Source organism: Odocoileus virginianus, chromosome 18, assembly GCF_023699985.2.
Source record: "Odocoileus virginianus isolate 20LAN1187 ecotype Illinois chromosome 18, Ovbor_1.2, whole genome shotgun sequence".
NCBI lineage: Eukaryota > Metazoa > Chordata > Mammalia > Artiodactyla > Cervidae > Odocoileus > Odocoileus virginianus.
In genome coordinates, this window is record NC_069691.1 from 22,056,135 (window position 1) to 22,080,994 (window position 24,860).

Here is a 24,860-nt window from a genome sequence, read left to right on the forward strand (position 1 = left end):
AAGGTATGCGGGTTGTGTTCACATAGCATTTTGGGGGTCCTACCAAGAATGGCAAACAGGTGCTCAGTAAATTTGCTGAACCAATGAATGAGGCTCTTCGGGATGGTGGAAATTGTTTCTCATTTGCCTGGCACTGCCGCCAGTCCACAGGCATCTGGGCACCTCATCCCAGCCTCATTTCTTTCCAGGAGAAGTGACTGATTGGAATCAGGCTCCCAGAACTGCACTGGCGCGAAATGGTGCGTTAGGAACACGTTGCACCAAACCCTCGGCGCGACTTCCCTCGGCCTAGCGACCAAGGCTGTGGAACGACAGGTTTGTTGCACTCCGAACGTGGAAGGTAATGCAGAAAAAGACAACCGTGAGCAGGACGGGAAAGTCTCTCTGCGGTGCCAGGTTGTTCGCTGGGGAGCCCCTACCCGGCCGGGCTGACTCACTCCCAGCCGCCTTCACGGCGGGCGGCGGCCACGCACACGCCCATCTGCGGAGGGCCCGGCCCAGCTCAAGTTCCCCGCCCGCTCACGCCCAGGGGCCACCGCGGGAATCTCCGCGCACGCCAGTTTGTTTCCCGAGAAGCCCAGGTTCTGCGTAGCCAGTCGCCGGCCGTCCCCGGCGCGCGTCGGTGAAAGCGCAGCCTGGGTGGAGCGGCGCACGCGCAGTCCGGGGGTGCGCGCCAGGCGCCGGCCCCGCACCCAGGCGGTCTCTGCAGTGAACCAGACGCCAGACCCGAGGCCAACTGGGAGGCTGAGTCGGACGTAAATAGGACGTCCCAGCCAGTGTCGCCTGCGGCGCTGAGAAGACGAGTGAGTCCGGAGAGGGTGGAGACGACGACTGTGACGGGCTTCCCGGTTGCCCAAAGGGAGTGGTGTGGGTTGCAGGAAGGAGAGAGGAAGAGGAGCCGGAGCGGGCCGCAGCGGCCGACGCTAACGGCCTTCCTGAGCGCTGACAGGCTGGGCCCGCGTCCTGCTCGCTCCACACTGCGCGCCTCCGCCTCGGCCCCCCGACCCCTTGGGTCCGGACTTGGTGGCAGCGCGTCGGAGCGGAGGGCTTCTGTTGCAGCGCAGGGAAAGGCCAGATCTTCGCCGCCGAGGGATGTGAGTGAGAGCCGAACCCGCACGGGAGGGCCCCCGAGGTCTCAGCCTGGGGTACACTCGGACCTTTGCCTGCTCCAGGGGCTTCGCAGATCGTGGCCAGCCGGAGGCACCGGGTAAGAGCCGTCCCCTCGCGCTTGGGGGCGCGTCCTCGTCGCCACATCCGTGCGGCGGGTGAGTGTTATTGCTGCCTGGGCTCCAGGTGGAGGGCAGCTCCTCTCCACCCCGCTCCGCCTCCCTCGCTGCTAGTGTCAGTAAACTTCCCGGCAAGAAAATCCTCCTTTTTAGAAGGAAACCTCGGACGGAGTGTCTTGCTGTTGATATTTGCATCCTTATGTGCCTCATACTCCTCCTCGCCTTTACTTATCCCTCTTTAAAATTTTCTAGACATCTGAACAGCCTAGAAAAGAGCATCTATTTCCCCTGGATTTCTGCGGTAGTAACTGCCGCTTTTTTTTTTTTTCCTTTTAGGTTTCGGAGGCAGGCAAGGCAACAAGATGTGATCTGTTTCTCTTCTTCAGAAGAGGCCCTTCCATCCCCTTTCCCCGAAGGTGGGTAAGCGATCCTGACTGCAGTCCTTTTTCTCTGCAGTCCTTTTTCTCTGCAGCAAAGACGAGGGTGTTTTGAGGTGTGAGTCTGTGCGTAGGAAGGTTGGAAGCGTGTGTCGACAGGCAGGGCTCATTGTTGCTTACTTCTTTGAAAATGGCAGTGCTGAACTTTGAATGTTGCCCTGGGAGGGTAAATTTGGGCTTTATTGTTGTTCTTTAAGAAACAGTCGTTATTTATTTCTCTGCTGATTGTACATTGTTTTTCTTTGCAGAGAAAACGTCATTCAATACTCTTTCTCCTCAAGCAGCAGAAGATTCTTAATCTTTGAGGGAGGAACATTTTCAAGTAATAAGAGATACCTATTGAGAGGACGCGTTAGCTGCTCTTGCTGGGGTTTCTGCTACCGCATAGAATGCTTCCTGGACAGTTTTATCTGCTTAAGTTTGCTGTGTCGGTTGAATTTACCCATTTTGCTTTCCGGTGGTTATTAATCTGTCCGGAGGAACTCCTTTTCTCTGAATGAAAGGATAGAGGCAGCTGAGTATGTCATAGGGGGAGGAGAAATGTGGAGAAGGAAACTGCAAGTGGGAATAAGCGATGACGATTGGTTTTGGTTTCATAATAGGTTTGTACAAGTTGGGCTACTGCAGGTATTCTGATGGAACACCCAGAGGATATTAAGATGAATAATCAACCTTTTTCCTCCCTTTCCCTTCCCCCTTTACCATTTTGGGTATGAGAATCCCTTGCTCCTGTGTGCACTATCTTTTAATATGTAACATATCTGCAAACTGGATGTGTCCAGCATTTGCCTTAACATGTATTTACTGTTACAGGAAAACTACAGTACTTGCTGACTAGATAAGCATACAATGCTTATTTCTTTCTCTGAGTGTCCTACGTTTGGAGTATTCAGCATGTTTTAGGAACTCATTAGAGAAGAGTTTGCTTCATTTGCTGGTTTTTCCTAGTGATTTGAGACAGGTGTCTCAGGTATAGGAAGGGAACATGGTTTTTTCCTCTATTTCAACTGGCTGTTTCTCAAAGATGAGATGCTTTTTAGACCAAATAGGGACGGACCTTAACTTTGGGGTCAGATCTGGGTTTGAATTCTGGTGTTCCTGCCTTTTAATAGTGTTATTTAAAATCTCTTTGAGCCTCACTTTCTTATAAGATTGTTGTGGAGATTGAATAAAATTATTCATGCAAAGTAGTACATTGCTTGGCCACTGTGAAAGTCATGGCTATTGTCCTGACTGGGTAGGCTAAAGAAAGGATGTTAGAAAAGGGCAGGATGACTGCATAAGGTGATCTGCCAGTGACTGGTGTTTCTTCCTTTTTAGTCTAAGGAGAAAAAGGACTTTTATGTCTTGAACTGGTTAAGGGGTCTTAGAGCCTTTTTATGGAAAAGTTTGACCCTTATCATCTCTCCTCACAAATGCACTGCCCCCTGCATTTGTGCTGCCGCTACCTACTGTTGTGCTGCCCTCTTGTGGTTAACCGGGCTAATAAGAATTTTCTTTTGCTCCTCTCCCATTTTTTTTTTTTTTCTTTTCTTTTTTTTTCTATTTAGCCCCCTTCCCTTTGCTCCCAGTTTCTCAAATTGTGTGCTGGGGTGCCCCAGGGTGCCGTTGAACTCAGGCTTGAACTGATAATTTGAGGTAGTTCAGTTTTAACATTAGATTGACACATTCCTTTCTACAATGTCATGTTTTTGCATAGCTGTATTTTTAAAGGTTGCTCTGATCAAAAGCAACTACTGTATGAAATAGAATACTGGAATGTGATGTTGTCCAGTTTGATTCCAAGTTTGAGAGTTTGTACAGAGCCCAACAAACACTAAATTATAAGGACATTAATACTTAAGTGGTTTGAAACCACCCCCATGTAAGTATTTCTTTTGGTCTGGGGGTGCTATGAAAAAATTACTAAGTCTAAGGATTCCCTAAATGGAGAAAGTTTGGAAGCCTTTGCCTTAGTTTTTGGTTGGCTTCTGATTTAAAAAAAAAATTAATGGAAAAACTGCATTTTTAAATGTTGTTCACTAATTGATGCCCTTCCCCAGCAAAGTTATTGGTACAATTATTAATACAAAGTTAGTACCAGCTGATCACAGCTTATGCTGTTTACTCTCCTATTTAATATCTTTATAGCTACTATCTAGTTCCTTTATTTTACAGTGATCCGTCATTCTGATTACTTTCTGGTTTCTCTAGTACTGGTTTTCTACTAGTATTTTTTACTATCTCCTTAAACTTAACTTTGCCCCAAATGAAAATCATCTTTTTTATGCCCCTTTGTAATTTCCTTCCCTCTGTTGGCCATACAGACTTTAAATTAAACATAATCTTTAAGCTGCCTCTTGTTTATCTCACATACTAATCCATTCACAATGTCCTATTCATATTTATTTTGTCATCCATACCTCTGCTTCTCCCACTTTTACTACCTGAATCCCAGGACTCATCCTCAGCCTAGAATATTGGAAGTCATATCAACCCCTTTGAATCCATCATCTCTTCCTTCTATAAATACCACTCTGATACTCCTTTTTGTGGCACTCTCTTGCTCCCAAATCCTCAGTGGCCTCCTACATTCCACCTGTTAAGTTGAACTTTTTTTCCCTGGCTTTCAAAATATTCTGTCATCAGCCCCTGCGCTGTTTATTCAGTTTTGTCTAAGGACCTTCAGCAAGCATCCTCTGCTCTAGTATTGCAAGCTGTGTCTCATACTTCCTAATAACAGGTAAGGTTATTCTGTTTTTTAACTTTCACACGTTTTCCATCCTTCTTCCAGTAAGTCCAGTTCTACATCCCATTGCATGAGTCACTAGGTGTGGAATAACTGAGCAGAGCCTCAGTCTCCTCATCTGAAAACTGAGAATTGTACTTTTTCTGTAAGCTCGTAGTGAGAATTACATGATACATGAAAAACCCTCAGGAATAGGGCCTGGCACATTAAGGACTCCCAGACATAAAGTAAACTCCTTTAACAATAAACTATTGTCATAATTATACAATGCTCTGAATATAATAAGCTAGTATTATTAAAACATTTATTACCACTACTACTAAGTTAAAAGTTCCACCTCATTCGTGAAAATGTTTCTCACTAACTCTTGCTTTTTTCCTCTCTACAGTTCTATAGTTCTTTTAGTCTTAGCATATCATCATATAGTTTAATTATATATTGTACTTTGGTTGTTTGGTAATTATTTCTCTGTTATCCACATCTTTTCAAGTTGATTGTGTATGAGAAACAAAATTTAGATTAAACCCACACACATACAAACACACAATGCTGAGTACATGGGGAACATTCAAGAAATGCTGTGTATTAAAAAGGAATTTTAGGCCATTACCAGACAAATATTTATTCATATCTACAACATAAAGGTACTTTGCTATATATCCAAAAGAGATGCAGAAAAATGTAAAGCAGGTTCCTTTCCTTGAGGACTTATAATGTAATAGGGGAGATAGGCAAATAATAAAAGTTATAAATCTCTGATACCATATAAGGTTGAAGTGAGCAGACAAAGATCCAGAGAAGAGATAGAATCAAAACTGGGCAGAATTTGATTTTACATGAGAGGAAGAAACTTGTATAGGAAGTAAAGGCAAAATACGCAGGACAGGATCAGAGAACAGTACATAACAAGTTGACTGAAGTGAAGGTTTGTGTGGGAGAGTAGTAAGAAATCAGGTGAAAATGTTTGGGATTAGATGGATGGATGTCTTTAAGTGCAGGGTTAGAAGAATGTACTTTGATTCATAGGTAATAGACAAGCTTTAAAGGTTTCACAGTGAGAAAGAACTTGCTTAAAAAAGGTATTTTAAGAAAATCACAGTGGCACCAGAGCTGGGTAGAGTATGAGTTGGAAAGAGAAGTGATAGACCTAGAAAAATCATCTAGGCCTGAGGTAGTGAGAATTTGAATTTAGTAAAAATAAGACTGGAGAGATGTCACGCAAGACTTTGTTCTGGACTGGATAAGAAAGGAAGATGTAGTGCGGGGAAGGAGAGGAGTGATCAGAGATGACTGAAGTTTTGATCCACAGTGACCAGAAATTAGTGTTGAGAACATGTGCATTAGGAAACCTAGAAAGGTTTAAAAATATGGCCAAAGACACTCATTTAGTTGATGACAAAAAAAAGAACAAGGATTTAATTAATGACTGTACTGACAGAAATAGGTATGAAATATTAGCTAGTTGTCTGGGCTTGTAGTTTGGATTTGTTGAGTTTGAGGTGACAGTGAGATAAGCACGTGCAAACAGATCACCAGAGAGTGGGACAATGTGAATAGAACTTAGTAAAGAAATTTAAGGCTGAAATTGTTGTGCTTAGAGAGAAAAGCAGGGGATCTGAGATTGAGCCTTGGGAACTGCACATACTTGGAGAGTGAGTGAAAGAAGAGGAATTGGCCAAGGCAACAAAGACAGTTAATATGAGAGGCAAGTGAGTGGGAAGGTTAAGAAGGTGGGAGTGGTTATCAAGTTGATCATGGTTGATCACTGCCAAAAAGTGAGAAGACTCAAAATTGAAAAAGGCCTTATAAATGTTTACTGGTGTTTTTCTTAATATAAAACCTAGAAAAGCAGAAGAAAGAAGAAAATCGCTTATGATTTTCCTGTGCAGAAGTAACCACTGTTAATATTTTGTTCTCTCTAGTGTAACAGACAACCTCTGAATTTGATTTTTGGTTGATTGATGGAGACTTTTTTTCAAAGCTCTCCATCCCTGGGACTAATGATGAGAATTTTAGACATAGTAAAGACCAGAAGGTATTTTTTGAAAGAATGTTTGTCATTTATCTGTGTCCTCTCATATCGTACTACATAGGCGCCCACCCAGGCTAGAACACTGGAGTGGGTTGCCATTTCCTTCTCCAATGCATGAAAGTGAAAAGTGAAAGTGAAGTCAGTTAGTCGTGTCCGACTCTTAGCGACCCCATGGACTGCAGCCTACCAGGCTCCTCCATTCATGGGATTTTCCAGGCAAGAGTTCTGGAGTGGGTTGCCATGATAAGGGTATTAATTGCTAAAAGAAAAGAGAAATTCTTATAGATAACTTAGAATATTGAAGGTAGCATATTTTAGGAGTATTCAGATTAGGAGAATTGGAAAAGGTAAAAGGAAGTGTTATCTGTTTTTGAAAACTGTATGATAGAGCTACTCTGGAGGTGACTGAGGTAGAGATAGTCTATGGGCTATTTGTTTTGCTTGAATGCATATTTTTATCTTCCCAAGAACACTTTTCTGCCTTCTTTGTTGATATCAGTCCTTGAGAATAGGGCATTCATTATTGATTACTAAATTATTTTAGTTTAATAAATTCTGATTATGAAATATAATTCCACTAGGTAATATTTTTATAATATAAAAGGTAGTATAATGTGAGAAAGTATACTATTTTGGAAATCGAGTTCAAAGACTGAGTGCTGTTAATATGGTGTGTGACTTTGAGCAAATCACATAATCAGTGAGTCTTGTTTTTTCCTCATTTAGAAAATGAAGGAGTTTTTTAAAAAAATTTAAGAGATAAATGGCTTAAATGTTTGTAACAAAAAAACAGCAGCCCTTTACCTCTACCCGCTTCTCCCATCTCTTACTCATGTTCATCAGGAAACCACTTACAAACCTTAACAAGGGTGTCTTCTGGTACTTACCTCTATTTTCTAAATAACACAACGCACCGTCAATAGACCCTCTCCTCCAATTCTGTATCTGTGTCTATACTCTGCCCTTTCCCCCCTTTACAATGCTGTTCAGTGTCCCATGTAAGGCTTCTTCATCTATTTGGGTAGAGGAACCCATCCCCTTTTACCTTCAAGGACTTTACCATTGTATTTCTTCCTCTTTGTCTTGCATTCTCCATTTTTCCTCTACTGGATCATTTCCATTAGTATGTATTTTTGTTGCTATTGCTTTATGACAAACCCATCCGAAAACTTAGTGAAATAAAATAGCTGCTTTATTAGACTCAGATGTTTTGAGTCAGTACTTAAGATCAGGCACATCAGGGATGGCTTGTTTCTACTCTCCAGTGTCTGGGACATCAGTTGGGAAGAGCTGCTGGCGGGGGTAATGTGAAGGCAGAGGACTAGAATCATCTGGGGGTATCTTCACTCACATGACTGGACGGTGACACCGGCTGTTAGACTTGAGATCTCAGTTCAGGCTCTTCACTGGAGCACGTATCAATACATGTGGCTTGGACTTCCTTAAAACATCAGGGGCTCTGGATACTTGGCTGTCTTACATGATGAGTCAGGGTTTAAAAGTGAGTGTTTCAGTGAACATGGCGAAGGTAGGGTAAAGAATAGACTCTGTTAATCATGTTACTGAACTAGGTTCATTTGCCTGATGTGCAGCAAGACACATGCTGAAATAGTAAGTTTTCAGCAGAGAAAATGTTTACTCACAGGTCACAGCTAAGTGAGGAAACTGGAGAACAAATCTCAAATTTGTCTCCCTAAAGGTAAAGGTTTTGAGATATTTAAGGGATAAAGGAGCAGGGTGGTCTGAGGCATGGGGAAGGGTGATTGGATGCAGGCAAAAGGTATAGTAATTGAAGTTCTCCACGGAACTGAACTACATGCTTCTTCACGGGGTGCATGTTCAGAAATTGGTGGCATTAGCATGATCTGAGGGTGGAGTTTTTAGCCTTCTGACATAAAAAGGTGATCCATTGGATACTCAGGTAGGCCTAGTTGAATTAGACTGGTGGTCTCAGCTGGTTTGAGCTGGTCAAGATCTAGCTCTGAGTTCCTGAAAAACAACTTAAGCAACCATTATTATAGTGATTCATACATCAAGGGTGTTATCTATGAGAAAGCTATTGGGAGTTTAGATATATTGCTTGGCTAGTGACTGTTAGCTATATGGATTCTTAAAAAAGTTTACTTAGTTATTTTTGACTGTGCTGGGTCTTTGTTGCTTTGTGCAGGCTTTCTCTAGTTTCATTGAGTGGGGGCTACTCTCCAGTTGCAGTGTGAGGGTTTCTCATTGCAGTGGCTTCTCTTGTTGCAGAGCATGGGCTCTAGTGCACGTAGGCTTCAGTAATTGTGGAATGTGGGCTCTGTAGTTGTGGCTATGGGCTCTGGAGCATGGGCTCAGTAGCTGTGATGCACAGGCTTAGCTGCCCCACTGCATGTGGAATTTTCCCGAACCAGGCATTGAACCCGTGTCCCTTACACAGAAAGGCAGATTCTTAACCACTGGACCACCGGGGAAGCCCTTGACTTTACTTTTGTGTATGGTATTATGATGTGTTCTCATTTCATCATTTTACATGTAGCTGTCCAGTTTTCCCAGACCACTTATCGAAGAAACTGTCTTTTCTCCATTGTGTATTCTTGCCTCCTTTGTCATAGATTAGGTGACAGTAAGTGTGTGTCACATGGTAGATATTTCGTCAGTGCCCATTTTATGCTGTGCACTGCATATATTCCTGGAGAGGGAAGTGGCAATCCACTCCAGTGTTCTTGCCTGGAAAATCCCATGGACAGAGGAGTCTGGCAGGCTACAGTCCGTGGGGTCACAAAAAGTTGGACACAACTGAGCGACTAAACCACTGCTTATATTATTAATGATAAGTCAGTGGACATCATCTTTAATATCATGGTATTCTCTTGACTAAGTATACTAAGGATCCAGATGTAAAGAGAAGTATAAAAGATGGACACTACATAATGATCAAAGGATCAATCCAAGAAGAAGATATAACAATTATAAATATATATGCACCCAACACAGGAGCACCGCAATATGTAAGGCAAACGCTAACGAGTATGAAAGAGGAAATTAATAGCAACACAATAATAGTAGGAGACTTTAATACCCCACTCACAACTATGGATAGATCAACTAAACAGAAAATGAACAAGGAAACACAAACTTTAAAGGACACAATGGACCAGCTAGACCTTATTGACATCTATAGTACGTTTCACCCCAAAACAATCAACTTCACCTTTTTCTCAAGTGCACACGGAACCTTCTCCAGAATAGATCATATCCTGGGCCATAAATCTAGTCTTGGTAAATTCAAAAAAATTGAAATCATTCCAGTCATCTTTTCTGACCACAGTGCAGTAAGATTAGATCTCAATTACAGGAAAAAATTATTAAAAATTCAAACATATGGAGGCTAAACAACACGCTTCTGAATAACCAACAAATCATAGAAGAAATCAAAAAAGAAATCAAAACATGCATAGAAATGAATGAAAATGAAAACACAACAACCCAAAACCTATGGGACACTGTAAAAGCAGTGCTAAGGGGAAGATTCATAGCATTACAGGCCTACCTCAAGAAACAAGAAAAAAGTCAAATAAATAACCTAACTCTACACCTAAAGCAACTAGAGAAGGAAGAAATGAAGAACCCCAGGGTTAGTAGAAGGAAAGAAATCTTAAAAATTAGGGCAGAAATAAATGCAAAAGAAACAAAAGAGACCATAGCAAAAATCAACAAAGCTAAAAGCTGGTTTTTTGAAAAAATAAACAAAATTGACAAACCATTAGCAAGACTCATTAAGAAACAAAGGGAGAAGAACCAAATTAACAAAATTAGAAACGAAAATGGAGAGATCACAACAGACAACACTGAAATACAAAGGATCATAAGAGACTACTACCAGCAGCTCTATGCCAATAAAATGGACAACTTGGAAGAAATGGACAAGTTCTTAGAGAAGTATAACTTTCCAAAACTGAATCAGGAAGAAATAGAAGATCTTAACAAACCCATCACAAGCAAGGAAATCGAAACTGTAATCAGAAATCTTCCAGCAAACAAAAGCCCAGGACCAGATGGCTTCACAGCTGAATTCTACCAAAAATTTAGAGAAGAGCTAACATCTATCTTACTCAAACTCTTCCAGAAAATTGCAGAAGAAGGTAAACTTCCAAACTCATTCTATGAGGCCACCATCACCCTAATTCCAAAACCAGACAAAGATGCCACCAAAAAAGAGAACTACAGGCCAATATCACTGATGAACATAGATGCAAAAATCCTTAACAAAATTCTAGCAAACAGAATCCAACAACATATTAAAAAAATCATACACCATGACCAAGTGGGCTTTATCCCAGGAATGCAAGGATTCTTTAATATCCGCAAATTAATCAATGTAATACACCACATTAACAAATTGAAAGATAAAAACCATATGATTATCTCAATAGATGCAGAAAAAGCTTTTGACAAAATCCAACATCCATTTATGATTAAAACTCTCCAGAAAGCAGGAATAGAAGGAACATACCTCAACATAATAAAAGCTATATACGACAAACCCACAGCAAGCATCACCCTCAATGGTGAAAAATTGAAACCATTTCCCCTGAAATCAGGAACAAGACAAGGGTGCCCACTCTCACCACTACTATTCAACATAGTTTTGGAAGTGTTGGCCACAGCAATCAGGGCAGAAGAAGAAGTAAAAGGAATCCAGATAGGAAAAGAAGAAGTGAAACTCTCGCTGTTTGCAGATGACATGATCCTCTACATAGAAAACCCTAAAGACTCCACCAGAAAATTACTAGAGCTAATCAATGAATACAGTAAAGTTGCAGGATATAAAATTAACACACAGAAATCTCTTGCATTCCTATACACTAACAATGAGAAAACAGAAAGAGAAATTAAGGAATCGATACCATTCACCATTGCAACAAAAAGAATAAAATACTTAGGAGTATATCTACCTAAAGAAACAAAAGACCTATACATAGAAAACTATAAAACACTGATGAAAGAAATCAAAGAGGACACAAATAGATGGAGAAATATACTGTGTTCATGGATTGGAAGAATCAATATTGTCAAAATGGCTATTCTACCCAAAGCAATCTATAGATTCAATGCAATCCCTATCAAACTACCAACGGTATTTTTCACAGAACTAGAACAAATAATTTCACAGTTTGTATGGAAATACAAAAAACCTCGAATAGCCAAAGTAACCTTGAGAAAGAAGAATGGAACTGGAGGAATCAATCTGCCTGACTTCAGACTCTACTACAAAGCCACAGTCATCAAGACAGTATGGTACTGGCACAAAGACAGAAATATAGATCAATGGAACAGAATAGAAAGCCCAGAGATAAATCCACGAACCTATGGTCACCTTATCTTCGACAAAGGAGGCAAGGATATACAATGGAAAAAAGACAACCTCTTTAACAAGTGGTGCTGGGAAAACTGGTCAACCACCTGTAAAAGAATGAAACTAGAACACTTTCTAACACCATACACAAAAATAAATTCAAAATGGATTAAAGATCTAAATGTAAGACCAGAAACTATAAAACTCCTAGAGGAGAACATAGGCAAAACACTCTCTGACATAAATCACAGCAGGATCCTCTATGACCCACATCCCAGAATTTTAGAAACAAAAGCAAAAATAAACAAATGGGACCTAATGAAACTTAAAAGCTTTTGCACAACAAAGGATACTATAAGTAAGGTGAAAAGACAGCCCTCAGATTGGGAGAAAATAATAGCAAATGAAGCAACAGACAAAGGATTAATTTCAAATATATACAAGCAACTCCTGAAGCTCAATTCCAGAAAAATAAATGACCCAATCAAAAAATGGGCCAAAGAACTAAACAGACATTTCTCCAAGAAAGACATACGGATGGCAAAAAAAACACATGAAAAGATGCTCAACATCACTCATTATCAGAGAAATGCAAATCAAAACCACAATGAGGTACCATTATACACCAGTCAGGATGGCTGCTATCCAAAAGTCTACAAGCAATAAATGCTGGAGAGGGTGTGGAGAAAAGGGAACCCTCTTACACTGTTGGTGGGAATGCAAATTAGTACAGCCACTATGGAAAACAGTGTGGAGATTCCTTAAAAAGCTGGAAATAGATCTGCCATATGACCCAGCAATACCACTTCTAGGCATACACACCAAGGAAACCAGATCCGAAAGAGACACGTGCACCCCAATGTTCATCGCAGCACTGTTTATAATAGCCAGGTCATGGAAGCAACCTAGATGCCCATCAGCAGACGAATGGATGAGGAAGCTGTGGTACATATACACCATGGAATATTACTCAGCCATCAAAAAGGATTCATTTGAATCAGTTCTAATGAGATGGGTGAAACTGGAACCCATTATACAGAGTGAAGTAAGCCAGAAAGATAAAGACCATTACAGTATACTAACACATATATATGGAATTTAGAAAGATGGTAACGATAACCTTATATGCAAAAAAAGAAAAAGAGACTCAGATGTATAGAACAGACTTATGGACTCTGTGGGAGAAGGCGAGGGTGGGATGTTTCAAGAGAACAGCATCGAAACATGTATATCTAGGGTGAAACAGATCACCAGCCCAGGTTGGATGCATGAGACAGGTGCTCGGGCCTGGTGCACTGGGAAGACCCAGAGGGATGGGGTGGAGAGGGAGGTGGGAGGGGGGACCGGGATGGGGAATACATGTAAATCCATGGCTAATTCATTTCAATGTATGACAAAAACCACTGCAATGTTGTAAAGTAATTAGCCTCCAACAAATAAAAATAAATGGAAGAAAAAAAAAAAAGAGAGAGAAGTATAATGTGGCAGTGAAATAAAGGCATATACTCATTGCAGAGATTGTCTCTTAGGAACAGTTACAGTAACTTTAAAGTAATTTTTAGATTTTGTTATGCCTTTTAAGAGTTTCCTTTAAAAAAAAAATTTTTTTTTCAAACATGCTTCCTTGTGGTCAGTTTTTATAAATGTTCCATATGTGCTTGAAAAATATATTTTAGGTGGAAAGTTGTAATATATTTGCCATTTTTCTGGTGGATTGTCTTTTATCAGTTTATGGAGCTCTTTGTGTATTAGAGATATTCTTTGATAAATGAATTGCAAATATTTCCTTCAGTCTGTTTGTCTTTTGATTTTGTTTATGGCCCCCTTTCTCTAGAAAAATCAGAAATTTAATATAATGGATCTTTTTCTTTATTGTGGAGATAGAAAACTTAAATGACTAAAGTGTCATTAATGAATATAAAGGGGCTTGTTATGGAATATAGTAGGGAGAAGTGGAGATTATGGGGAACTGGGGAATGCCTGTCCTGCCTAAGGCATTGAAATTGAAGTGAGAATAAGAAAACTACTTTATTAGTCAAGGAAAATAGGGACTCAGACACTCAATTTGTGTGACTTGTTAAATTGATTTTGAGTTTTCCATTTGGTGTAAGAAATTTTTTCCATTCCTTCTCTCAAAGATTCTTCCAGTATTTTTATTGTTTTGTTTTTTACATTAAAAATGTAATTCATATATAATTTATTATTTATTTATTTTTGGTCACACTGGATTTCCTTTGCTATGCATGGACTTCCTCTAGTTCCAGTGAACAGGGAAATCCCATTGACAGAGAAGCCTGGCAGGTTATAGTCACAGGGTCACAAAGAGTTGGACACAACTTAGCGACTAAACAACGATATCGTTAAAGCCTATTTTCTCCAGTTGTACTGTCAGTTATGCCAGTGCTTTTTGTAAAAACTAAATATCCTTTTCTATTGCATAGCAATGTCATCAGATTACATGATATACTTGGATTTATTTCTGGATGCTCTTTTGGTTCCCTGATCTGTCTAGTGTATACCAGTACTATTTTGGCCAGAGTTGTTTTATATATTCTTTTCCATTATGGTTTATCACACTGTATTCAGTACAATTCCCTGTGCTATACACTAGGACCTTGTTTTTTATCCATTCTATTTGTAATACTTTACATCTGCCATCCCCAAACTCTTAGTCCATCACTCTGTCTTCACTTCTCCCTGTGGGCAACCACACTTCTGTTCTCTGTATCTATTAGTCTGTTTTGTAGTTGGTTCATTTGAGCTGTATTTTAGATTCAACATGTGATACCATATGCTGTTGATATTTGTCTTTCTCTTTTTGGCTTACTTCACTTAGCATGCTAATCTCTAGTTTTATCCATGTTGCTGCAAATGGCATTATTTAGTTCTTTTTTATAGCTGAGTAGTATTCCATTGTATATATGTACCATGTCTTCTTTATCCATTCATCTTTTGATGGACATTTAGGTTGTTTCCATGTTTTGGCTGTTGTGAACAGTGCTGCTGTGAACATAGGGGTGCATGCACTTTTAAAAAATAAATATGGAACTTTTAATCATTTTTTAATTATTTAGTTATTTTTGACTGTCCTGGGTCTTTGTTGCTGTGCACAGGCTTTCTCTAGTTGCAGCAAGCTGTGGCTGCTCTCTAGTTGTGGTGTGCAAGCTTCTCATTGCAGTGGCTTCTCTCGTTGTGGAGCATGGACTGTGGAGTGCTCAAGCTTCAGGCGTTGTGGCTTGCGGGCCCTAGAGAGAGGGCTGGGTAATTGTGGCACATAGGCTTAGTTGCTCCACAGCATTTGGGATCCTCCTGGACTAGGAATTGAAGCAGGGTCCCCTGCTTTGCTAGGCAGATTGTGACCACTGGACCACCACGGAGGCCTCTGCATTTACTTTTTTGAATTATAGTTTTGTCTGAGTATAATGCCAGGAGTGGAATTGCTGGGTTATATGATAATTCTGTTTTTAGTTTTCTGAGGAACTGTCATACTGTTTTCCATAGTGGCTGTGCCAGCTTGCTTTCCCACTAACATTGTAAGAGGGTTCCCTTTTCTACAGCTCCTCTCTAGCATTTGTTATTTGTAGATGTTTTAATGATGGCCATTCTGACTGGTGTGAGGTGGTACCTCATTGTAGTTTTTATTTGCATTTCTGTAATAATTAGTGATGTTGAGCATCTTTTCATGTGCCTACTGGTCATCTGTGGAATATACACATTTTTATATGATGGGATTCTTGTTACTGTGGATACTGTTAAGTTACTGTTAAGATACTGTTACTGTTAAGATACTGTTCCTATTCATTAATCCAGAGAAAGGGCTATTTTATCCTATTACAGCATTTATAAGTGTATTTCAAATAAAGAGTCTATAAATGCACAAGTAAAGAAATATCAGTAAATAGCCAGTGACTTTTTGTGTACCATCTTGGTTTAATCCCTTGGTTCATGGGCTTCCCTGGTGACTCACTGGTAGAGAACACACCTGCCAATGCAGGAGACATGGGTTTGATCCTTGGTCCTGGAAGATCTCCTGGAGAAGAGAATGGCAATCCACTTAAGTATTCTTGCCTGGGAAATCCCATGGACAGAGAAGCCTGGCAGGCTACCATCCATGAGTTCCCAAAAGAATCAGACATTACTTAGCGACTGAATGACAACATCAGTTTCACAGAGGATCTTTTTCTCTAGCAAACACTTGCAAGTTTTGGATAATGTAAGTTTATAGCAGTTCCCCTCCCTCAACCAAATTACTTTGGTTTTAAAGCATTAAAACCCCTTCTGTTTACAAAATTTAGCCTGAGGCTTTAGACTAAATGTGCCACTACATATGGAGATCCTTACTCTTGATCAGTGATGCTTTTAAGGAAAACTTTTGATTAAAAGGGGAAAATGTGAAATAAAATAGAAACCTCAGCTAAAATTGAGACAGGCCTGTATGGGGATCTCTCAGGCCCTGCCATGCACCTACCCAGGTAAACTGAAAATTGTATGCTTCCATTATTGACACGGAGGAAGCTTCCCAGGTGGTGCAGTTGGTAAAGAATCCACCTTCTAAGTGAAGGAGATGCAAGAGATATGGGCTCGATTCCTGGGTTGGGAAGATCTTCTGGAGAAGGTAATGACAAACCACTCTAGTATTCTTGCCTGGAAAATTCCATGGACAGAGAAGCTTGGCAAGCTATAGTCCATGAGGTCGCAAAGAGCTGGACACGACTAAGCACACACACACTCTATTACTTATACCATTATAAGTCCAAAGACATAACCTATTTTAATGTAACCAATGACCTTAAACTAGCTTTCGTTTACCATATTTAATCCTGTTGAATAGATCATGTGAACTTGAAAAGCATTTTGGGTTATATTCTGTGATATTTCTTTGATTAATGCAAGTGCTTGTTTGTTTTTAAGCAAATAGAACTCTTTTACAAACAAATTTTAGCAATACCATCTGAAGGTAGAAAAGAAAACAAAACCCACGTATCTACAACACTATATACACATGAACATGCAGACAGATGCAAACAGAAACTGTTTGATTTAAAATTTTAGCCATATGCTGATACAAACCCAGAAGAATAATAGATTCAAAATGTATTTGTGTTCTGTAAGGGTCTTTTTAGAGCTGCTTTTGGAGTCAGTTTATTTTTTAGAAGCTTCTGCATGCCAATCAAAAATGCTTTTTATTGTCTCACAAGAGGTTTGGAATCCTCTCTTTAGGTGGACTTATTTAAAACAAATGTTTCCCCTTTGAACGGGAAGGGTCACTTACCTAACAAAAGGAAACAGAAAGCAAGTTTTCTCCTAGGAGTTTTGTAGTCTATGTTACCAAAATCTACCAAAAATCTAGGGTAGTTGTTATATAACACTTTTCTTCTAAATATTTACTTGCTCAAGTTAACTTCGAAACAGTAATTAGGATTATAGCATTTGAATCTTCATAGGGTCCAATTTTAAAGGGGTAGGTTTTTGCAGAGGAAGAAATAGGCATGGAGGTGGGACCTGAGTACGAAATAGCTGCTGGGATGTAGTTTGAGACTAATGGATGATCAGGGAAGACACAGGATGGCTCTTGAGACAAAGAAGTTGGGGGAGGGTGAGGTGCAGGAAGCTTCAGAAGCCATTTTGTTCTTTTTTAGTTTTTGTTGTTGTTTTTGTTGTTTCATCCAATTTAGAAATGTTATCTTACAAAGTAGAAATTTTAGAGTTTTGTGTACATTTGGATTAGTTTTGTTTAATTATAGAACTGAAGTCCTCCACTTTAATCTTAAGCAAAACAAGTTTGGGGAGATTGAAAATTCGCCATATAGTCCATTGTAATTCTGATTACTTGTAGTTTGTTCATGTCACTTAGTTAAAAGTGCACATGCTGGGGTCCATGGTTTTTAAACATGAAACTGTCCAGAGTCCTGAAAGGCGGGCTCTGCTTAGAGCATTTAGGTGACCAGAATCTGCCCCCCTCCAAAACCCCTCACTCCTACACACTGTAGAAAGCAACTGAGTACTCTCCAAAGTCAGAGCCTCAAACCTGAAAGGACCACACCTCTCCAGATGCTGAGCAAAGTCCGAAAGCTCAAAGTGCAGAAGGAATGGAGCTTGGAACCTGAGAGGACACTTACTTACTGAACTTCGATGCATGAAACAGGGCTCTCAAAGCCAATGTACTGGGACAACACAGAGGGATCAGATGGGGAGGGAGGTGGGATGGGGGGTTTGGGACAGGGGGACACATGTACACCAGTGGCTGATTCAGGTCAATGCATGACAGAAACCACCACAGTGTTGTAAAGTAGTTAGTCTCCAATTAAATTAATTAGTTAAAAAAAAACCTGGCAGTAGCTCATGGAAGTGATGAGCACAAGGGGCTTGGTGTTGGTACCTTGCTTGATTCCAGGATTCATTGTCTCAGGGTTCACCTGCTTTGGGTCCCACTTCTGATGCCAAAAATGTCAGCTTTAATAATACATTTGCCATTTATTTTACCAGCAAAGTTGGTTTATTTGGAAAGAGCCAAAGAGATTGCAGTTTTGGAAATGCAAGCTATGGTGAACCATGGGCAAATTTAGAGAACGAAGAGGGGGAACTTACTTTTATAAGGAAAAAGGGGAAACTTGGAGGGACTCTTAACCAAAGAGTCCATTGGCAGAAGCTGGGAATTCAGGGTACAGTGGATTCTCATTGGTGGGCATCTATAGTCTGATTGGCTGAGCTGTCATGGAGCAGAGAGAAGTTTTCTTCTTCCCGCTGGTTAATAAAGCAGAGGCACCTTCCTGTCAGAAATGTAGGCATGTCTTTTCCTGCTTGGAGCAATGGATGATGCATAGTAGTGCCTGAGAGCTCCGGCTACAGGCTGTCCCTACTCCGAATTTATTAATTACACACTTTATGTAATAGTCTTTACCCCTTCATGGATCACACCCTTGTCCTGGCAAAGGGGTTTGCTTACCTCAGTGAAGCTATGAGCCATGCTATACAGGGCCACCCAAGGTGGGCAGGTCATAGTGAAGAGTTCTGACAAAGCATGTCCCTCCTCCCACTGGAGGAGGGACTAGCAAACCACTCCAGTATTCTTGCCGTAACAACCTTATGAACAGTGTGAAAAGGCAAAAGAAGATACGACACTGGAAGATGAGCCTCCCAGGTCAGAAGGTGTCCAATATGCTACTGGAGAAGAGTGGAGGGCAATTACTGATAGCTCCAAAAAAAATGAAGTGACCAGGCCAAAGCGGAAATGACACTCAAGTTGTGGATGTGTCTGGTGGTGAGAGTAAAGTGCGGTGCTATAAAGAACAATATTGTGTAGGACTTGGAATGTTAGGTGCATGAATCAAGGTAAATCAGACGTGATCAAGCAGGAGATGGCAAGAGTGAATATCAACCTCTTAGGAATCAGCGAACTAAAATGGACAGGAATGGGTGAATTTAATTCAGCTAGCCATTATATCTACTACTGTGGGCAGGAATTCCTTAGAAGAAATGGAGTGTCCCTCATAGTGAACAAAGGAGTCCAAAATTCAGTATTTGGATGCAGTCTCAAAAATGACAGAATGATCTTGGTTCATTTCCAAGGCAAACCATTCAACATCACAATAATCCAAGTCTGTGTTCTAACCATCGGTGCCAAAAAAGCTGAAGTTGAACAGTTCTCTGAAGACCTACAACACCTTCTAGAACTAACCCCAAAAAAGATGTCCTTTTCATCATAGGGGACTGGAATGCAAAAGTCAAGAGATACCTGGAGTAACAGGCAAGTTTGACCTAGGAGTACACAATGAAGCAGGGCAAAGGCTAACAAAGTTTTGCCAAGAGAATGCAGTGGTCATAGCAAATGCCCTCTTCCAACAACACAGGAGAAGACTACACATGGACTTTACCAAATGGTCAATACTGAAATCCAATTGATTATATTGTTTCTAACTGACTATATATTCAGCAAAAGCAAGACCTGGAGCTGACTATGGCTCAGATCATGAGCTCCTTACTGTAAAATTCAGGCTTAAATTGAAGAAAGTAAAGAAAACCGCTAGGCCATTCAGGTATGACGTAAGTCAAATCCCTTATAATTATACAGTAGAGGTGATTAAGGGATTAGACCTGGTAGACAGAGTACTTTATAGACAAGGTTCATAACATTGTACAGGAGGCAGTGACCAAAACCATTGCAAAGAAAAAGAAATGCAAGAAGGCAAAGTGGTTGTCTCAGGAGTCCTTCCAGATAACCTGAGGAAAGGAGAAATGAACGGCACAGGTGAAAGGGAAAGATATACCCAACTGTATGTAGAGTTCCGGAGAATAGCAAGGAGAGATAAGAGAGCCTTCTTAAGTGAACAATGCAAAAAAGTAGAGGATGGGACAGACTAGAGATCTCTTCAAGAAAATTGGAGCTATCACAGGACTATTTCCTGCAAGGTTGGTCATGATAAAGGACAGAAACGGTAAGGACCTAGTGAAGCAGAAGAGATTAAGGAGACATGGTAAGAATACATAGAAGAACTGTACAAAAAGATCATTATGGCCTGGATAGCCATGACGGTGTGGCCACTCACCTAGAGCTAGACATCCTGGAGTGTGAGGTCAAGTGGGCCTTAGGTAACATTACTACAGACAAAGCTAGTGGAGGTGATGGAATTCCAGCTGAGCTATTTAAAATCTTTTACACACACACACACAAAAAAATAAAATCTTTTAGGATTATCTTCTATGTATATGAGACTATACTTGGTTTGAGGCTTCCCAAGTGACACGAGTGGTAAGGAACCTGCCTGCCAGTGCAGGTTAGACGTAACAGACACGAGTTTGATCCCTGTGTTGGGAAGATCCCCTGAAGGAGGGCACGGCAGCCCACTCTAGTATTCTTGCCTGGAGAGTCCCATGGTCAGAGGAGCCTGGTGGACTGCTGTCCGTGGAGTTGCACAGAGTCGGACATGACCGAAGTGATTTAGCATGCATGCATATGCTCGGTTTACATAAATGTTTACTTTTCTCTCAGTCAACTGCATAGAGCTCTTTACCAATTAATTAGCAGTTAATTAGCAATTACCAATTAATTAGCAATACCATCTGGAGGTGGAAAAATATATCTATAATGTACATACATAGATAAAATATGCAGATAGGCATAGAGATCTTGGAGCTCTATTCCAGAACTTTGGCCATGAATCAAGTACAATACAAAACTCACTAATTTATACATAATTGTGTCTCTTGTGGAACAAGTTAAAGATACCTACCTTTAAAGCTTTTAGTTAATGTTTATGAAGAATAAAGATTTGTGTTTGTCTTTGACAAGTAACCTTAAGAAGGCTATGTTCTACAGTTTGGGCACGAGAACGCTTTTAGCAGTTTATATTTTTAAAAAAGCCTCTTTCTGTCTTTAGTCTCAGGTGAGCCTGGGCATTTTTTTATACACCTTCTGGGATATTTACTTTCAAAGATACAGTTAACATTTACATCTTTTTTTTTTTTTTATTGCTGACCTTCATTTTTTACTTAAATATAGTGATTTTTTAAAAAGAGTAAACCAAAAAAAAAAAATCTTTACAGCAAATATTTTGCATAAATATAAACATGCATGTCTACTTCGTAATTAAGCAAAATAAACTTTGAGGCACAAGATTTTAATAATCATTAAAGAATGAGACAATTAAATCAAGACAGAAATAACAGAAGCAACAAAGACATCTCATGACATTTCAATTGGTCTTGTCTTCCAACCTACTGGTTAAGGCCTGAGTTTTATGGATCCTACCTTCCTCACCAAATGGAAACATACAATTTGGCTGTACCTAATGTATATCCACATAACAATTACTCTTTCAGAATAGTGTAATAAATACATCACATGCACACCCCCCCCCCCCCCACCACACACCCTACTTAACCAGCCTCTCCAATAGGGAAGTAATAAGGATCTTGGAATTTTCAAGTTTTCCCACCACTGAAACACATACACATTAAAACCACACTTTAAAAAAATGATTCTGCTACAGAAATAAAAGAATTAATGAGTGGCATCATGACACATCTCTAGTTTGTTACGTTTCCCCGAATCACGCCTGTATGGCGGCTTGCTTGCCATGGCTCCTCATGTGCTTTGGACTTAAGTCTTCACACCTCACTGCACCCACAGTGACAGATGGTACACAGAACAAATGAAAGGCCGTTTTAATGCTTCGGTCAGACTTTGAAACCAGGACAGCCGGCGCTAACAGTCTCCAGCTGTCTCCGGAGGCCTGGAGTGTCCCCTGTGGTTCTTAACGTTTACATCTTAAGGGACAGAGAAAGGATGCAGGTTTTCTCTTGGCAGTTTTGGAGTACATTTGCCTATTACCAGAACTTTAGGGCAATTACTATTTGCAGGGCATGATATGACCTCTGTCTAATTCACTGTAGGGGAGAAAGCCTCTAATATCATTCCTGTCATGCCTTGAATATTGGCCTGTAGCTGAGTCATTACCTGGTTATTTGCAGGAGGTCCTAGGACAGGTTCTGGCCATATCTATGAGAGGTGGCATTTAGTCCAGGGCCCCCTAGATCCAGATGATCTTCTGGTGGGTCAGGGGTAGAGAGCTGGGGGCAAGAGGTGTGTAAGAGGGAGGAGAAAGGGGGTTTATGTAAGATTTGATTTTTAATTTTATTCTGAATTTAATTTCTGTTCTTCTATCTCATTAAAGGAATACTTAAGGCTAATCATTATATTTCTTCATATCCACTTTTAACTTTGGTCTTCCCATACGTACCAATAATACAGTTGTTTAAGATGAGAAAATTGAGAAGTTTTTTCCAATTTGAAGGATCCATTGTCTGAGCATTGAGGAGTAGGATCTTCTTAATAGTGACTTAAACCATAAATAAGCATTTTTATGACTTAACTATGGATGCATAAGGTGTTCTCAAAGAGAGTACAAAGAATCAGCTCTCACAGTATCCAAAAAGATATCACAAAGATAGTCTAAGAAAGGGAAGTCCTTTGTTGCATAGGTGGTAAGAATTGTGTGCTGAAAACTGTGTTTCTGATATTCCCAAGAATATAAGACACCTCTGATTACAGATCTGCTAATCTGTGACAATAGGCAGGTGTTACTGGAATGGGACTTTGCCAGCATTAATAAAACACAAAGGTTGAGAAGAGAGAGTCCCCTATGGACTGGGGCCCCTTGTGACCAATTACCCTCAGGGCTTACACTGCTGGACAGATTGCTGCTTGCTCAGCACCCCAGTGTATTTGACTGGTCGCTGGGTGAACCCTGACAAGTGTACTTTTTAGATGGTAGTGATCAGAGAGAATAGTTTCACTTGACACAAAGCTAGGCTCTCAGGATGTAGAACAAGCTGAAATGAAAATCCTCATACTCGTCTGATGAGAACTAAACTCACTAGTCTGTGAAAGCTGGTTCAAACAGCGGGCTTATAGGGCTTGTGCCTGTATTCTACCCTGTGGATTCTCCTCCTTAGTACAAATGATATAACAGAGCGCCCCCCCCCCCCCAACACACACACAATAGTGCCCCCATCTCTGGGAGGAAAAGGGTCAATAAAAACCAGGAGTGCTCAAATTAAATTTATAGTAGTTGCTATGCCAAAGAAACTTGTTACACAAATAGCTTCTTCTGTTAGTGTAAATTTAGAAAGAGAAAAAGGGCTGTCATCACTTTTGCTTTCACTGGACCCCTGTAGACGAAGATCCAGAAGGCTGACAGTAAGAATCCTTCCCTGCTGACAGCTCTTGTCAGAGGTTCTTGGACAGCAGCAGCAGTCCTGGGAACAGGCAGTTTTCCAGCAAAGGAAGATCCTGCTGATTATACCAAAACTGTTGGGGAAGGTAAATTTCCCCTCTTTGTCACTGGGTTCTTTTGGCTGGCCTAATAATCAAATTGACTGAAGACAGATTAACAGGAGAAAAACAAATTTTATTTCATACATACAGAAGTTCATAGATATAAGACCTAAGAAGTGACCAAATCAGGCTGTTGATATACTCTTTTAAACAAAGAAACATTTGTGAAGTTTTGATACAACAAAGGGCTTTGGGCTTAGGGTAGCAAATTAATGAAGTAACTAAGTTTATATAGCTTTCTCAACCTTGAATTCTCTGTTTCTGGTGATAAGGATTCCTTCTAGCCTCCCAGTATAGGGACTATTCCTTCACATGGGAGATTTATTTCACACTTTAAAGAAACATAGGTGGGTCAGAATGGCATATTTTGAGGTGGCGTATTTTGACTCAAATCCTATAATAGGTAAGGAGAAATCAAATAGCCCTCTTTTCTTACGCTTACTAATGTTTCAGATTCACATATTTCTTGAGTTTTTTTTTTTTTTTTTCCCGCTTAAAAACGCTTGTCAGTATCTATTCAGTTCACTTCAGTTCAGTCGCTCAGTCGTGTCCGACTCTTTGCAACCCTATGAATCGCAGCACGCCAGGCCTTGCTGTCCATCACCAACTCCCGGAGTTTACCCAAACTCATGTCCATGGAGTTGGTGATGCCATTCAGCCGTCTCATCCTCCGTTGTCCCCTTCTCCTCCTGCCCCTAGTCCCTCCCAGCATCAGGGTCTTTTCTAATGAGTCAGTTCTTCGCATGAGGTGGCCAAAGTATTGGAGTTTCAGCTTCAGCATCAGTCCTTCCAATGAACACCCAGGACTGATCTCCTTTAGGATGGACTGGGTGGATCTCCTTGCAGTCCAAGGGACTCTCAACAGTCTTCTCCAACACCACAGTTCAGAAGCATCAATTCTTTGAAGCTCAGCCTTCTTCACAGTCCAACTCTCATGTCCATACCTGACCACTGGAAAAACCATAGCCTTGACCAGACAGACCTTTGTTGGCAAAGTAACGTCTCTGCTTTTTAACATGCTGTCTAGGTTGGTCATAACTTGCCTTCCAAGGAGTAAGCGTCTTTTAATTTCCTGGCTGCAATCACCATCTGCAGTGATTTTGGAGCCCAGAAAAATAAAGTCGGCCACTGTCTCCACTGTCCCCATCTCTTACCATTTACCTATAATTTATCAGTTTTGGTGCTTACTGCTGTATCTTAAGTACTTTCTGTCAGAATTCTCTTCTTATTAAAATGTATATTTTAATAGTTCTTTAAGTCAGA

General features: G+C 40.5%; 1 protein-coding gene across 1 annotated transcript; it reads left to right on the plus strand.

Annotated features, from left to right (window-relative positions):
* The first annotated feature begins 343 nt into the window (after positions 1 to 343).
* LOC139039410 (translation initiation factor IF-2) lies at positions 344 to 5,639 on the plus strand. Its single transcript, XM_070480160.1, has 4 exons — positions 344 to 559; positions 630 to 1,207; positions 1,563 to 1,642; positions 1,912 to 5,639. Exons 1-4 carry the CDS (start codon positions 344 to 346, stop codon positions 1,959 to 1,961), a joined length of 924 nt encoding a protein of 307 aa, XP_070336261.1. The 3' UTR covers positions 1,962 to 5,639.
* Positions 5,640 to 24,860: the final 19,221 nt, after the last annotated feature.